The following is a 17,676-nucleotide window of genomic DNA, read 5'->3' as shown; positions in this document are numbered from 1 at the left end:
ACATACCTAAAGAAGTTTTTACTATCCTTCTTTATATTCTTGGCCAGCTTACCCTCGTACTTCATCTTTTCAGCCTGTTTTGCCCTTTTTGTTACTTTCTGTTGTCCTTTGAAAGTTTCCCAATCCTCTGGCCTCCCGTTACTCTTTGCTACGTTATACATCTTTTCTTTTCGTTTTATTCCATCCCTAACTTCCCTTGTCAGCCACGGTTGCCTCTTACTCTCCTTAGAATCTTTCTTCCTCTTTGGAATGAAATGATCCTGCATCTTCTGGATTATGCCCAGAAATTCCTGCCATTGCTGTTCCACCGTCATTCCTGCTAGGATCCTTTTCCAGTCGACCTTGGCCAGCTCCTCTCTCATGCCTTCATAGTCCCCTTTGTTCAACTGCAACACTGACACTTCTGATTTAACCTTCTCCCTCTCAAATTGCAGATTAAAACTAATAATACTTGCGGGTCATTTTACATCACTTGTAAAATTCAATGGAACACATCATGGTAATGAGCTCCCTTGAGATCTTAATATGATGTGTCACATGTAATGCCATTCACATGCATTTTTCCTTTTGAAACATTGCAGGCAACATTAGACCACAACGTTTTGGGGGCAATCCCAGCACAATGTGGTCAGAAGGACTCAACACCAACCTAAAAGGGAACTACAATGTTTAACTTAATGCTTACCATGACATCCCACCATCCACAAAAACACCAATCTCCAGGCACTGGTCACAACCTCACCTAACTACACAACTCCACCTACAACACCCTACGTTGGACCCACCATTAACTAACCCCCCTGTCTCTGGACCCCCTTGCCTCATCTGGCTCCTGACTTTGAATGGCTTTACACCACCCACCACTATCTCTCTCCCACAATTCACAAACAATTAAGTTTGTCTCCTCTGCCACACAATAAACAACAAAGATCCCAATCAGTGGCAAATGGTGTTAGGATCAGGAAGCAAAAACAGAAACTTCACTCTTCACAACAGGTCCTGAAGCATGTCACATAATGCCATGTGATTTTCTTTTCAGGGTTTGTTAAATTTATACTATTAGACAAGTCGTAGCTTCCCTATTCAACATATCATTTCATTTAAAAGCTGAAGAATCATACAATTACAATTCTGGCAGGCAGGTTTGCTAGTGTGACACCTGTGGCTTTAAACTAAGTAGTGGGGGGGAGGGGTTAACAAATTGTGAATATGAAGATGAGGTAAAAAAAGGGAATACAGGAGATATTGCAAAAGACTCTCGGAAGAATGGGAACAGAAGTTCTAGAGGGGAAAATAAATTAAGGGCAGGGCCAATTGTGACCGATGTGAGAGGGAAGGTAAATACAGAAGTTAAAGTGTTGTACTTAAATGCGCGTAGTATAAAAAATAAAGTGGATGAGCTTGAGGCTCAATTAGTCATGGGCAAGTATGATGTTGTAGGGATCACTGAGACATGGCTACAAGAGGACCAGGGCTGGGAACTGAATATTCAGGGGTACACAACGTATAGAAAAGACAGACAGGTGGGCAGAGGGGGTGGGGTTGCTCTGATGGTAAGGAATGATATTCATTCCCTTGCAAGGGGTGACATAGAATCAGGAGATGTTGAATCAGTATGGATAGAAATGAGAAATTGTAAGGGTAAAAAGACCCTAATGGGAGTTATCTGTAGGCCCCCAAACAGTAGCCTCGACATAGGGTGCAAGTTGAATCAGGAGATAAAATTGGCGTGTCAAAAATGTAATGCTACGGTGGTTATGGGAGATTTCAACATGCAGGTAGACTGGGAAAATCAGGTTGGAAATGGACCCCAGGAAAGAGAGTTTGTAGAGTGCCTTCGAGATGGATTCTTAGAACAGCTTGTACTGGAGCCTACCAGGGAGAATGTGGGTCCCTTGAAGACAGAAACAGGGGAATTTATTATGGGGAACAAAGAAATGGCAGACGAGCTAAACCGTTACTTTGGATCTGTCTTCACTGAGGAAGATACACACAATCTCCCAAATGTTCTAGGGGCTGGAGAACCTAGGGTGATGGAGGAACTGAAGGAAATACACATTAGGCAGGAAATGGTTTTGGGTAGACTGATGGGACTGAAGGCTGATAAATCCCCAGGGCCTGATGGTCTGCATCCCAGGGTACTTAAGGAGGTGGCTCTAGAAATAGTGGAAGCATTGGAGATCATTTTTCAATGTTCTATAGATTCAGGATCAGTTCCTGTGGATTGGAGGATAGCAAATGTTATCCCACTTTTTAAGAAAGGAAGGAGAGAGAAAACGGGTAATTATAGACCAGTTAGTCTGACATCAGTGGTGGGGAAGATGCTGGAGTCAATTATAAAAGACGAAATTGCTGAGCATTTGGATAGCAGTAACAGGACCATTCCGAGTCAGCATGGATTTATGAAGGGGAAATCATGCTTGACAAATCTACTGGAATTTTTTGAGGATGAAACTAGGAAAATTGACAGGGGAGTCAGTGGATGTGGTGTACCTCAACTTTCAGAATGCCTTCGACAAGGTCACACATAGGAGATTAGTGGGCAAAATTAGGGCACATGGTATTGGGGGTAGGGTACTGACATGGATAGAAAATTGGTTGACAGACAGAAAGCAAAGAGTGGGGATAAATGGGTCCCTTTCGGAATGGCAGGCAGTGACCAGTGAGGTACCGCAAGGTTCGGTGCTGGGACCCCAGCTATTTACGATATACATTAATGACTTAGACGAAGGGATTAAAAGTACCATTAGCAAATTTGCAGATGATACTAAGCTGGGGGTAGTGTGAATTGTGAGGAAGATGCAATAAGGCTGCAGGGTGACTTGGACAGGTTGTGTGAGTGGGCGGATACATGGCAGATGCAGTTTAATGTAGATAAGTGTGAGGTTATTCACTTTGGAAGTAAGAATAGAAAGGCAGATTATTATCTGAATGGTGTCAAGTTAGGAGGAGGGGGAGTTCAACGAGATCTGGGTGTCCTAGTGCATCAGTCAATGAAAGGAAGCATGCAGGTACAGCAGGCAGTGAAAGCCAATGGAATGTTGGCCTTCATAACAAGAGGAGTTGAGTATAGAAGCAAAGAGGTCCTTCTACAGTTGTACCGGGCCCTGGTGAGACCGCATCTGGAGTACTGTGTGCAGTTTTGGTCTCCAAATTTGAGGAAGGATATTCTTGCTATGGAGGGCGTGCAGCGTAGGTTCACTAGGTTAATTCCCGGAAGGTTGGAGCGATTGGGCTTGTATACACTGGAATTTAGAAGGATGAGGGGGGATCTTATTGAAACATATAAGATAATTAGGGGATTGGACACATTAGAGGCAGGAAACATGTTCCCAATGTTGGGGGAGTCCAGAACAAGGGGCCACAGTTTAAGAATAAGGGGTAGGCTATTTAGAACGGAGATGAGGAAGAACTTTTTCAGTCAGAGAGTGGTGAAGGTGTGGAATTCTCTGCCTCAGAAGGCAGTGGAGGCCAGTTCGTTGGATGCTTTCAAGAGAGAGCTGGATAGAGCTCTTAAGGATAGCGGAGTGAGGGGGTATGGGGAGAAGGCAGGAACGGGGTACTGATTGAGAGTGATCAGCCATGATCGCATTGAATGGCGGTGCTGGCTCGAAGGGCTGAATGGCCTACTCCTGCACCTATTGTCTATTGTCTATTGTCTATTGTCTATTGTCTATTGTCTATACATTGTTCAGAACATTTGGCCCAGCCAGTTGAAGTTGCCACTGTTCTTCCAAAGAGAAATTTCTAACCACATCTACCCAATCTGTTCAAGTTTGTTTAACCATCTAATCAATCGAAGAATATGTTAACACAAACTTGTTTTCATGATAGCTAATCATGAACTTTTTTTTTAACTATGCTGAAACATTTTAAACCAGAACCACTACTATTCTGTGAACCGTGCAGTTTACAAATTAACCTGGTCCTTTGACAGATAGCACAAACATAAAGAATATTTTTTCACCTGGTTTGAAGTCTGGAAGCTGATCCATGAGTAACAAAAAGCTGAATATCCTTTATCAGTATTACATGCAATGAAATGTTTAATAACATGTATATTTGTCAACCAGTTTTAAATCAACCACCACATAATATCATTGTATTACAATTCCACTGCAATTCATAACTGATGAACCCAACAACAACCAATCTGTACACGGCATAGACTGCCTTACCTGACAAAATACCCTGTGTATCTGTTAAATGCAATCCTTTTATAGTTGTAGGTGTCCCACATCTCATCAACATCCTACATCAACATCCTCTTATGTTAAGGGCAAAGAGAGGGTGACTACTAAATCTATAGAACATTGACGTAACATTCTTTCTATGCGCACTAAGTTCTCAAATGATAGCGCTTGATCTGGAAAATCCATTGATGACAATGGAGATGCATTTTGCATAGCTTACCACAGACAATTTTGGTTGCAAGTATGCTGTTTGCAAATTCTGCCCAGGGAGTCAAGCATTATTAAATTGCCCTTATGTTATGGCAGCATCTTTCTCTTGAGTTGGGTTGAAACTTGGAACACTCTTTATTGAAAAAACAAGCATAATTGCATAGCTGATAAAATTATGCAGTAGCGCACTGATTCAGAGACCCAAATCCCTCCAAATCCGTCAATAAAATGACGCTGCATAGAATACCAGACCAACTTGTCTGAATTTGCACATTAAGTTGGTGTAAAAAAATCATTTCATACCTAATTTAGCATACCTGATTTAAATGTGTTCATTTTTTAAAAAGCGTTTATTTCTGCATTAACATTTGAACTTAACTTTAAAATAAATATTGATATAATTGAAAAATGAAGTTACAATATACACAAATGAGAACTGTTTCCACAGCAGGCAGTGAAGAAAGCTAATGGCATGTTGGCCTTCACAACGAGAGGATTTGAGTGTAGGAGTAAAGAGGTCCTTCTGCAGATGTATAGGGCCCTGGTGAGACCACATCTGGAGTATTATGTGCAGTTTTGGTCTCCTAATTTGAGGAAGGACATCCTTGCTATTGAAGCAGTGCAGCGTGGGTTCACGTGGTTAATCTCCGGGATGGCGGGACTGTCATATGAGGAAAGATTGGAAAGACTGGGCTTGTATTCACTGGAGTTTGGAAGGATGAGAGGGGATCTTATAGAGACGTAAAAATTATGAAAAGACTGGACAAGCTAAATGCAAGAAAAATGTTCCCAATGTTGGGGGAGTCCAGCACCAGGGGCCACAGTCGAAGAATAAAGAGGAGGCCATTTAAAACTGAGGTGAGAAAAAACTTTTTCAACCAGAGAGTTGTGAATTTGTGGAATTCTCTGCCACAGAAGGCAGTGAAGGCCAATTCACTGGATGAATTTAAAAGAGAGTTAGATAGAGCTCTAGGGGCTAGTGGAATCAAGGGATATGGGGAGAAGGCAGGCACAGGTTACTGATTGTGGATGATCAGCCATGATCACAATGAATGGCGGTGCTGGCTCGAAGGGCCAAATGACCTCCTCCCGCACCTATTTTCTCTGTTTCTATAAATCTAGGAAATTTCAGTAAGATTGAGGTCTTCCACTGAAATACAAAAAAAGCACAGAAGCACAGAGCCGTGGCAGAAAAAGCACTCACTACTGCTCAGTCTCAAGCTTTCTAATCATTACAAACAAAAAGAAAGTGGCAGCTATTCCATTTTTAGCAACCCAGCAAAATGTAGACCACAATACAATCCCATTGTCTGATTCATATTTGCTGCTTCACATTTTCATTGTGAAATTGCACATCACAAAGATCATGTATGCCTCCTTGTGGCTTAGAAATTAAAAGCAATCAAACAGAGCTTTACCATGAACTTCCTTGAAAACTTAAGTAACTAAACAACATTCATTAGAGTTGGCCTAATTAGAATTTTTATATATAAAAACGATTTTTGATCATGCAATTTCTCCTGAAATTGATGCATTCATGGCTTGACATTTAAAGTGAACTGCTTAATGTTTGCTTTTTTTAATGCACTAGTAATGATATATACTGGTCACTAACTGGACATAATTACATTGTGGTTATGCATATAGTACTCAGAGATTTTTAATAACTCACCTTTGAATGCGTAATTGAGAGTGTATCCACCCAGACACGCCAGCCACCCCACTCGTACTTTACTGCATGATAAAGCAATATGCGGAAGATAGCATACACCATCTCAGTTAGTTTTTGCTCTTCTGAATTCTTCGGACTGATATAACAAAGAGATAACATCCACTCTTGCCACACTGAACACTGCAGCAAACTCCTGCAAAATAATAATCACCATTAAGATTTTTAATAAATACAAACAAATCTAGTAGAAAAGACAGATAGGGAGCACGAGAAAGCAAAACATTGCCTTATTCAAATTACTCAAGGTAGATTTGCAATACATTGTGGAAGTTTTTTTGTTACTCTGAATACTTACATTTATTCCAAGTAAATCATATTTTAACATTTTAAGCATTTTACTGCAATTTAATTGAAGGTGACGCAATAAATTATTTCCGAAATAAATTATGAAATCAACATGCATGTCTTCAACAAAACACAAAAGAGGCTATACAGATGTACAAATGATTCAATCACTGTAAACTAGATGCAGTTATTATAAATAAATCAAAAACATTCTAAAAGGATCCAAATGTATTCAGACAAGAAAAGTAAACAAACAAAAAATAAACTGTGGTCAAGATACTATCTGTGGAAAGAAATGAACAGATGATATTTCGGCTCAAGACCCTTCATCTGTCCATTTCCTTTCACCAATGCTATCTGACCCGCAGAGTTCCATCAGCATGTGTGTTTTGCTCACGATTCTAGCATCTGCAGTTTCTTGTATCTCAAGACTAAACTGAAATTTATTTAATTTGCAATTTTTAAGACTATTAAAAATGATGTAACCATCATAAGCTCACAATGGAAAAATAAAGCACCCTAGATAAATTGAAAACCTTAAACTAAATCAAAATAATTAAAGGGATTTAGTTTCCCCATTGTTTCAAATCAGAAGCCTGAAAATCCCCAATGAAAACAATGAACTGCAGAAATCTCAGTAAGATGTAACTAACAGAGCAAGCTAAAAAAATTGGAACATCAAAGCTGTCAGGAAGTTCCCATCTTCTGCATTTAACAAAGCATACACATGTCCCGAATGTGCTTTTATTTAAATGGATAAATAATAGCAGTTCTGAAGACCAGCAAGTTCTGCACGAGGAGAAATGCAAATTCAAAATAAGAACAGTGGAGGAAATATTTGTTTAATATATTGTCTTACAACACATGAACCATAACCTTTTTGTGAACTTGCTTGTAAAACATTATCTTGAAAATAAGAGTATGAAAGTGGTTTTAAATATTGTGCATGCCTTACTTCGGTTACTATGTATTGGTTCTCTGCTTTAATGGTTCGTCCAACCGGGGGAAAAAAGGCTTAAAGTTAAAGCCATAGGAACACCACCAACACCGAGCAGAAAGGGATCCAACATAATGAACTTGAACAATAACAACGCTGAATTAGAGGATAAAAAGTCTATCTAATAACGAAAAGACCTAAAGAGCAATAGGTTAGCACATACCAATTGTGCTCTAGATGGAAGTTAATATGTGCAAGATCTGGTCCCTGCAAAGATAACTGGAAAGCAGCTACCAAGAATGCTCAAGAGAAGCGAGTATTCATGATTGTGTAATTAGTTCCCTTGGAGTGAAATGCTTAAAATATTATGTTAATTTTGGACTGTCCACTTCGATAAAATGTGCAGCTAGTGTACATGGAACCGTGGATGGATGGAATACTATATAGTGCAATGATGTGAGTACATTTAGCCTTTAAACAATCTATGCGCATTTGATATGAAATATCATTCAGGTGGTCTTTGCGCACAATTGAAGGATCCTCCCTCAGAAGATCTCCTTCCACAACTACATGTATCTACTGCAAGTGATGTTTCTTGCAGACGTGCTTCAGAAGGATAAGCAGATGCGTATTATCAGTTACTAGCAAAGGTTCAATTGCTTTTGTATTTATATAAAAGTGGAGACCATACACAGGGCATGATTGTTTCGTGAAGCATTGTTTAAATGCCATATTTTAACGTGAAAAAAAAATGAATGTGTTTCAAGGCAAGTTGGCCAGCAATGCTCCAGGCAGGAAGAAACAAGGTGGTATTGTCCATCTGCACGTGGGGAACATGTGCAGTTTCCAATTAAATGCATTTGGTTAGAATCTGTCATGACTTTGTGCAGAAGCAGTAATATTTCTGAATGATTGCCAGATCAAGAAAGATTTGGCGATACTTGGTTCTTTGTATATAATAAACCACAAATCAATAATGATAAGGAAAGACATCATATAATGGCTCCACATGTGCATCACTATGGAAAGAGATCTCCCAGAGCTGCTCAGCGACAACTGTCGATAAATGATGATTACCGTTCATCCTCCCACGATTATTCAGAGTAATATGATGGTGAGGATATGTTTTACAGATCTAGAGTATGGAAATCTACAATGTGTAACTATCTATAAGTTGTGGTCACTGAACATGACTGGTGCCAAACACTATAAGGTCAGTCCAATGCAACCAGGTAAGGCCATCCACTGGTTGAGGCAGGTACATTTTAAAAGACATTGGGACTGGTACAAGGATAGGAAAGGTTTAGAGGGATAAGGGTCACGTACAGACATATGGGACCAGCATAGATGGGCATCTTGGTCAACATGGACAAATTGGGCTGGCGGGCCTGTATCCGAGCTGCATGACTCTATATATTGCAGGCCTTCCTCCTGCCTGAGGCAATGGCTGAGTTCTCACAACCAAGGTTGTGGAGAGTGTTTCAAAAACATATAATCCTCCACCCGATTCTTTCTTTTCCAGCCACTTCATTATAATGTCTATGGTGTTGGGTTGAGAGTCTGCACAGGTTAGCCCTGATTATCAAGTAGGTGATTGGGTTAAACCAAAGATCAACACAAAATATTGGAGTAGCTCAGGCAGCATCTCTGGATAGGATTGGGTGACGTTTCGGGTCGAGACCCTTAGTTCTCCTCGTCTCTACTCCACTGTGAAATCTCCTCAAGATACACCTACTTTGAAGAAGTTCATTTCCTCTCTCCCACTCCTTCCCTGCAGAGATGCTGAGTTACTCCAGCATTTTATATCTATCTGCGGTGTAAATCAGCATCTGCAGTTCCTTCCTACACAAAGGTGATTGGGTTAGATCAGTGATATTAATATATCACTCTCCCTTCTTTCATAAATTTAGGTTCCCCTCAAATGGATCATGGCCAGACAAATCTATTACTCTTTGGAAAGCAGACAGATCACTAATGCAGTCAAAACTCTTCAAATTTAATCAATCTACCTCAACAATAACCGACATTTGTAAAGCACTTTCAATATACAAAAATAACCTAGAATGAATTACAGATGTGCAAAAAAAATGGACACCAACATAAGAGAAGGCTAGCCATAACAAAGACGGAGATGCAGAAGTTAATAAGAAGAGAATTTGGGAATGCTGGAAAAGATATGGGTGAGAGTTAGGAGAACAACATTTACTGGAGGTTAAGGCAACAATGATTGGATACAGGTGGCAAATCTCTGAACAAAATGAACATTTCAAAAGGTAAGACAAGAAAACATGGGGAATAGTTAACAATAGAGGTAATAAGGACAGAAATGAGCATTTAACTATTGGTAATGAAGCTGAATGAAGACTACCTTCATGAGAGTACATGATATCAAAAAGGACAATTAAGATCAATACCCCTATTGCAGATGGCCTAGGACCAAATTGGTTAATTGGCTCTAAAACATTTTCTTACATTCTACTCGCATTCATTTCAAAACAAATTTTGCAAAACCCACAATGAATAATTACGGAAAGAACACATTGAGAAATTCTTTTTTTTTCTAAACTTGGCCTGATGTAGATATTAAAAATAGTCTGGCTCATTTTGTGACAATGACTCGGGAGAGAGATACAAATTAAGGCAAAACCTAATCGTGATCAAGGCGAGGTTTCACAATAAACTGTTTCCAAGTGATTCAGAACAATTAATCCCATAAAGAAAAGTAATTTGCAACCAGTTACATCAAAGTTGTATTGACTTAATGACAAGGAGATCTAGCTAACTGGATACAGAATTGACTCATGTTAGGAAACAGAGAATGGTGGTGAAAGGATGAATTTCAGACTGCGACTGGTGGTTTGCCTCAGTGATTGGTGAGGGCCCATTGCTGTTTGCCAACTATGTCAACAATTTGAATGAGGATGTCCAAGGCAAGATTAGTAAGTTTGCAGATAACATTAAAATAGATGATTTCAAAGACAGTGAAAATGGTTATCAAGAATTGCAATGGGATCTTGATTAACTGGGTAAGTGGGCTGAGGAATGACGAATGGAATATAATTCAGGTAACTGCGAATTGTTGCATTTTGGGAAGTCAAAGCAGGGCAGTACCTTCACAGTGAATGGCAAGGCATAGTTCCCGAAAGTGACATTACAGGTAGATAGGTTGGTGAAAGTGGCTTTAGGCACATTGGCCTTCGTCAATCAGGGTATTGAGTATAGAAGTTGGGACGTAATGTTACAGTTGCACAAGTTGTTAGAGAGATTGCACTTGGAGTATTGCTTAAGGCACCTTGCTTTAAGAAATATGCTGTTAAGCTGGAACGGGTACAGAGAAGATTTACTAGGGTGGCCAGGATTTGAGGGCCTGATCCATAGGGAGAGACTGTGCAGATGAGAACTTCATTCTCTGGAGCACAGGATGGTTGAGCGATGATCATATAGAGGTGTATAAAATCATAAGGGAATAGATAGGGTGAACGCACAGAGTCTTTTTCCTCGAATAGGGGAGTCAAGGACTAGAGGGCATAGGTTTAAGGCGAGAGGGGAAAGAATTAATAGGAACCCGAGAGGCAAAGTTTTTATCCCCACACAGAGGGAGCTCGGTATATGGAATGGACTGCCAGAAGTAATTAAAGCAGATTCAATAACAATACGTAAAAGACATTTGGATAGGTAAATGGAGGTGAATGGACCAAAAGCAGACAAATAAGGACTAGCCTAGCTGGGGCATGGACAGGTGGGCTGAAGGGCCGGTTTCCCTCCTGTCTTGTACATCAGTCACTGAAAGTAAACATGCAGGTACAGCAGGCAGTGAAGAAAGCTAATGGCATGTTGACCTTTATTGCGAAAGGATTTGAGTTTAGGAGCAAGGAGGTCCGACTGAAGTTGTACAGGGCCCTGGTGAGATCACACCTGGAGTATTGTGTGCAATTTTGGTCTCAAAATTTGAGGAAGGACATTATTGCCATTGAGGGAGTGCAGCGTAGGTTCACGAGGTTAATCCCTGGGAAGAATAAAGGGTAGGCCTTTTAGGACTGAGATGAGGAAAACTTTCTTCATTCAGAGAGTTATGAATCTGTGGAATTCTCTGCCACAGAAGGCAGTGGAGGCCAATTCATTGGATGTTTTCAAGAGAGAGTTAGATTTAGCTCTTAGGGCTAAAGGAATCAAGGGATATGGGGAAAAAGCAGGAATGGGGTACTGATTTTAGATGATCAGCCATGATCATATTAAATGGCGGTGCTGGCTCGAAGGGCCTACTCCTGCACCTATGTCTGCATCTATGAAGATGCTGTGACGAACACTATGTAAAAGTGACACTAAGCATGAGCAATTCTACTGAGTTGGGCAATAGGGAGAAGGTATGAAAAAAGTAGAGGTCAGTTGACCACAAAAGCTGTAGGAAGATTAATGAGGGATAAACCAACAAAGCCAGAATCATAGAGGATGTAATTTGTGATTTTAATTAGTCATTCAGGAAATAGTTTCTGAAAAAGACATGCAGGATCCCGATTGAAAATATATCTGTTGAAACATTGGGTTGTGGACTATTTAACCAGGGAAACAAATCAAACATTTACACACATTAAAATACAAATCGCGAAATTAAAAGTCAAGAAAAAGCACTTCACTTCAGCATCTAAATTTATAAAACAAACTACCTTTGTCGAAACAAAATTATAGGTTACGAAAAGGTACTGAACGTTAGGGTTAAGATATTTACTTGACTCTTCAGGGATTAACTACATGCAATCTTTAAGCAAAGTAATAATGATTAAGAGAGTTCTGTATTTGCCATGGAAAGATTGCACCAGAAACATTCAATTCATCAAGTATCATGCAACATCAACCTTCTATAATATTAAGAATCCAATGTCAGAAAACAAGAACTGTAGGCGGAATGAGAAAAATCTCCAGATTAATTTGTGGTTCGTACCATTTATTGGTCTAAACAAATACAAGCTTCATATTTAAGCAAATCAACATATCGATGTGCTTAATTCACATAACCAAATCACAGTAATTAGATTTTGCACCAGCAGCAACACACCTTCTATTTTCCCGGCTGTTATTGAAGAGTTTAATCATGTCAGATAAGAAAACACGGCTAACTTCCATTGTTTCTAAAAGTTGAGGAGAATTCCTTAGTAGTGTTGCGATCACCTTCAGAATTTCTGGAAAAATAGGAATATAATATGCAAGGTCGAATGTGACTACATTTTCAAAAGTACAGTATTTTAAAAGTCATCTTAACAACAGTTGCTCTTTGAATTTTGAATTACAATATATCAACAAAACTTTCATGGATTTTTTTCGTATGCCTTACACATTTACAAATAAAAATGATGAAAATTATCTAATGTATTTTAAAATTAAAAACTGAAATCACAGAGACACAGACGCAGCTGATGCCGAAATCTTGAGCAAAAAAACAAACTTCTGGAGAAATTCAGAGCGTCAGGCAGCATCAGAATGGATGACGATGTTTTTTTAAGATTCAGGATCCTTCTTCAGACTGGGAAGTGTCCCAACCTGAAATGTCATCTGTCCATTCCCTCCACAGATGCAGCCTAGCCCACTGAATTCCTCCATCACTGTCTTTTGGTCAAACTAAAAACATACCTTTCCACACAAAGGCTGCTAGAGGAGGTAGTTGAGGCAGGGACTAACCCAACATTTAAGAAACAAACAGGTACATGGATAGGACAGGTTTGGAGGGATATGGACCAAACGCAGGCAGGTGGACTCATGTAGCTGGGACATGTTGGCCGGTGCGGGCAAGTTGGCCAGAAGGGCCTGTTTCTACACTGCATCACTCACTCTATGACTCTATACTCTCACACATACAATTAAATATCATGTGTGATTATATTGTTTTATTTTTTGATACAATGATTTTTTGCACTATTTAACTTTCACAACTGTATGGTCAATCTGTTGTATTATATTGACTGGAAAAATAAATAAACAAATAAATAAATGAATAAATAGAAAAAAGGGGAAGGGGGGATTAATTTAAACTAACTGAGCTCACTCAAATAAAAAGCTCTACTTGCCTTTCTCGCAGTCATCATTTCACTTATGCGCAGCTCCTTTAAACTTTGCCTCACATTAAAGCTATTTCCTCAAGTATTTGATATTTCCATCCTGACAGGTTCTGGCCATCTACTCTATCTATCTACTCCAATAATTCTATATTCTTCTATCAGGTCTCCTCTCAACCAGAGGAAACAATCCAAGACAGTCCAACCTCTCCTTGCAATTATTACCCTCTAATCCAAACATAATTCTGGTCAACCTCCTCTGTACCCTTTCCAAAGACTCCACGTACTTTCCATGTTTGAATGACCAGAAACGCATGCAATGCGCCAAATGCGGCCTAACCAAAGTCCTATAAAGCTGCATCATGACCTCCTGACTTTTATACACTGCCCTGGCCAATGAAGGCAAACATACCATATGTCTTCTTTACCACTCTATCTACTTGTGTTGCCACTTTCAGTTTAACTTCCAGTTGATTCAATGCAATAAAGCTTTTTTTTCTGTTATCTTAAAATTTACAGCAAAGTTTTCCTGGTTTTTCAGAGTTCGGAGGAGGAAAATAATCTCAAACATAGGTAAATAGTGGAAGAAATTTTTAATTCAAAATAAATGGTGCTTACGTGGGTTTTGAATCTTCACTGATGAATCTGGGTCAGGATGCTGCTTGTGCACAACTTGAGTACATATCTGTTCGGTCAGAATCTTAAAAATCAAAGTTCAAATATAAACAAATTGTTTGACAAGCAAAAGCATTTTCATTGCATTTTATCTTCAATGAAATTTTATACTCAATTTTATAATATAAAATTTAAAATTGATCCTCCTATGGGATCCTTAAAAATAAGCCACTTCTTTCTTATATCTGGAAAGCAATGTCAATGTTTATAATGTTCATAAAAAAATTAGATTTGGAAAGAAAGCAATAAGTTGGGTAATTTTGACGGTATAACTGAACTATGCTGAAAAAACACATCCGATTATAAACAGGAACAAAAGTGATTCATAATCGGTGGTGGGGAAGATGCTGGAGTCAATTATTAAAGATAATGGTGCATTTGGATAGCAGTAAAAGGATAAGTCCAAGTCAGCATGGATTTATGAAAGGGAAATCATGTTTGACTAATCTTCGGGAATTTTTTGAGGATGTGACAAGTAAAATGAATGAAGGGAAGCCAGTGGATGTAGTGTATCTAGACTTTCAGAAAGCCTTTGATAAGGTCCCATACGGGAGATTGGTGAGTAAAATTAGAGCACATGGTATTGGGGGTAGGGTGTTGACATGGATGGAGAATTGGTTGGCAGACAGGAAGCAAAGAGTAGGAGTAAACGGGTCCTTTTCAGAATGGCAGGCAATGGCGAGTGCAGTGCCGCAGGGCTCGGTGTTGGGGCCGCAACTGCCTACCATATATATTAATGATTTGGATGAAGGAATTAGAAGTAACACTAGCAAGTTTGTAGATGACACAAAGCTGGGTGGCAGTGTGAATTGCGAAGAGGATGTTAGGAGGTTGCAGGGTGACCTGGACAGGTTGAGTGAGTGGATTGATGCGTGGCAGATGCAGTATAATATAGATAAATGTGAAGTTATCCACTTTGGCGGCAAAAACAAGGAGGCAGATTATAATCTCAATGGTGTCAGGTTAGGTAAAGGGGGAGTGCAGCGAGATTTGGGTGTCCTTGTATACCAGTCACTGAAAGTTGGCATGCACATACAGCAGGCAGTGAAGAAAGCTAATGGGATATTGGCCTTCATAACGAGAGAATTTCAGTGTAGGAGTAAAGAGGTTCTTCTGCAGTTGTATAGGGCCCTGGTAAGAGCACATCTGTTGGGGGAGTCCAGAACCAGGGGCCACAGTCTTAGAATACAGGGGAGGCCATTTAAAACTGAGGTGAGAAGGAACTTTTTCACTCGGAATTGTGAATTTGTGGAATTCTCTTCCACAGAAGGCAGTGGAGTTCAAATCACTGGATGAATTTAAGAGAGAGTTAGATAGAGCTCTGGGGGCTAGTGGAACCAAGGGATATGGGGAGAAGTTGGGCACAGGTTACTGATTGTGGATTCAAACTTTAAACAGAATACAAGTGCAAAAACATACATGGCAGAAGACAAAGAGTGGCAATAAAAGGTTTTTCTTCTGGTTGGCTGCCAGTGATGAGTGGAGTTCCACAAGGGTCGGTGCTGGGGCAGTACTCTTCACGTTGTATATTAATGATTTGTATGAAGGGATTGAAGGCTTTGTGGCCAGGTTTGCGGATGATACGAAAATAGGTGGAGGGACAGGTAGTGTAGAAAAAGCAGGGACTCTGCAGAAAGACTTGGATAGGTTGGGAGAGTGGGTAGAGAAGTGGCATATGGATATAGAGTAGCAAAGTGTAGAGTCATGCATTTTGGTCGTTTTGAATAAAGGCATAGACTATTTTCTAAATGGGGTGAGAATCCAGAAATCGGAAGTGCAAAGGGACCCACGTCCCTAGTGCAGGACTGCTAGTGCAGGATTCCCAAAAAGTTAATCTGCAAGTTAAATCGGTAGTGAAGAAAGCAAACTCAATGCTAGCATTTATTTCAAGAGGGTTTGTATACAAAAACAGAAATGTAACATTGAGGCTCTATAAAGCGCTGGTAAGGCCGCGTTTGGAATATTGTGGGCAATTTTGGGCACCATTTCTGAAGAAACATGTGCTGGCTCTGGAGATGGTCCAGAGGAGGTTTACAAGAATGATCCCAGGAATTAATCGGTTAACCTATGATATAATTTGTCGGCACTGGGCCTGTACTCACTGGTGTTTAGAAGGATGAGAGAGGATCTCATTGAAAGGTACAGAATAGAGAAAGGCTTGGATAGGGCGGATGTGGAGAGGATGTTTCCACTAATGGGAGAGTCTTGGACGAGAGGTCATAGCCTCAGAATTAAAGGACGTTCTTTTAGGAAGGAGATGAGGAGAAATTTCTTTAGTCAGGGGTGGTGAATCTGTGGAATTCTTTGCCACAGAAGGCTGTGGAGACTGTCAGTGGATATTTTTACAGCAGATAGATAGATTCTTGATTAGTACAGGTGCTAGTGGTTATGGGGAGAAGGCAGGAGAATGGGGTTAGGAGGGAGAGATAGATCAGCCATGATTAAATGGCAGAGTAGACTTGATGGGCCGAATAGCCTAATTCTACTCTTCCTTATGACAGCCATGACAGCTCTGGAGGCAAAGGGAAGCTACTGGGACCTGCTCAAGATCGTCATTGCCCCCTCACAAGAAGGGTCACCCATTTCATCTCTCCAGAGATGCTGCCAGTCCTGCTGAGTTACTCCAGCATTTTGTGTCTATCTTTGGTGTATAACCAGCATCTGCAGTTCGTTACTACACATGTTTTCTTTGGGATATTTGCACTGTTCTCCACCATGAAGACTGATGAAAAATATAAGTTTATAATGTTCTGCTATTCCTTGTATCCCATCTCTTGTTCCCGGTTTCACTCTCCTGGGTTCCCACATATACTTTGGATAACCCCGCCCTTTTCTGTTGTTTTGATATTACTTAAAAATTTACCCTGATCATCAATCTTTTCTCTCCTATTACCTTTGGCTTTTTAATCTCCTGCTAGTGACAGAAGCTAAAGCATTCAGTTCTCACTCTCTAACCAAGACAACTCATCAGTCAACCTAAAATATATGGCCAATATTGCAAATCACACAAGATAGCTAAAAGATTAAAATTAAAATGCTGTATTTTCATTACTGTTTTGTGCAAATTTAAGAATTAATGACTGCAAATCACAAATAGATGACTACAGATTTGCCTGTTTTCGCAAATTGTTCTAACATCAATATCTAATGATATGCTGCTTCCCTGGTGCAACTTTAATAGCCATAACAGACAAGTGGTTTTGCCTTGTAGGTATGTCTTGAACATTCAAACAATTATGCTAGATGAATCCTTAAATTAAAGAAAATAAATAGAGAAAATCGGGTGATGAGATATTCTACCACAAGCATTTTTCTGAAATAAATCCATAACAAATAATACGGAAAAAAAACTCAGGCCACCCAGGTAAAATTCAATCCATTACAAATGTTTAGGGTTACAGGGGTGATTAGTAACAACGAACTAAAAGTACTTGAGAATGAATGCATTCAAGTAAAATAGAATAGCGCAAGTTACTCCTAGGGTTATTTAACTGCCATGTCATCCTAATACTTTGGATGGTTATTAACAACGTCATCCTACTTCTCTCCTAGGTTATTTAACTGCATCATCCTACCCCTCTCCATGGTTATTTAACT

General features: G+C 39.7%; 1 protein-coding gene across 2 annotated transcripts in view; it reads right to left on the bottom strand.

Annotated features, from left to right (window-relative positions):
- lrba (LPS-responsive vesicle trafficking, beach and anchor containing) overlaps positions 1-17,676 on the bottom strand; it is a 681,010-nt gene that overhangs the window by 579,503 nt on the left and 83,831 nt on the right. For both annotated transcript variants that reach the window (XM_078405961.1, XM_078405966.1), the window contains exons 19-21: positions 14,023-14,104; positions 12,411-12,534; positions 6,076-6,268 (exon numbers count right to left, since the gene is read on the bottom strand). In XM_078405961.1, the coding sequence (XP_078262087.1) occupies positions 6,076-6,268; positions 12,411-12,534; positions 14,023-14,104 (399 nt within the window). The remainder of the gene's footprint in view (positions 1-6,075; positions 6,269-12,410; positions 12,535-14,022; positions 14,105-17,676) is intronic.

The sequence above is a fragment of the Rhinoraja longicauda genome, chromosome 1 (assembly GCF_053455715.1).
Source record: "Rhinoraja longicauda isolate Sanriku21f chromosome 1, sRhiLon1.1, whole genome shotgun sequence".
In the NCBI taxonomy this organism is placed as follows: domain Eukaryota; kingdom Metazoa; phylum Chordata; class Chondrichthyes; order Rajiformes; family Arhynchobatidae; genus Rhinoraja; species Rhinoraja longicauda.
The sequence above is the reverse complement of the archived record's forward strand: the minus strand, read 5'-3'. Positions and strand labels throughout refer to the sequence as shown.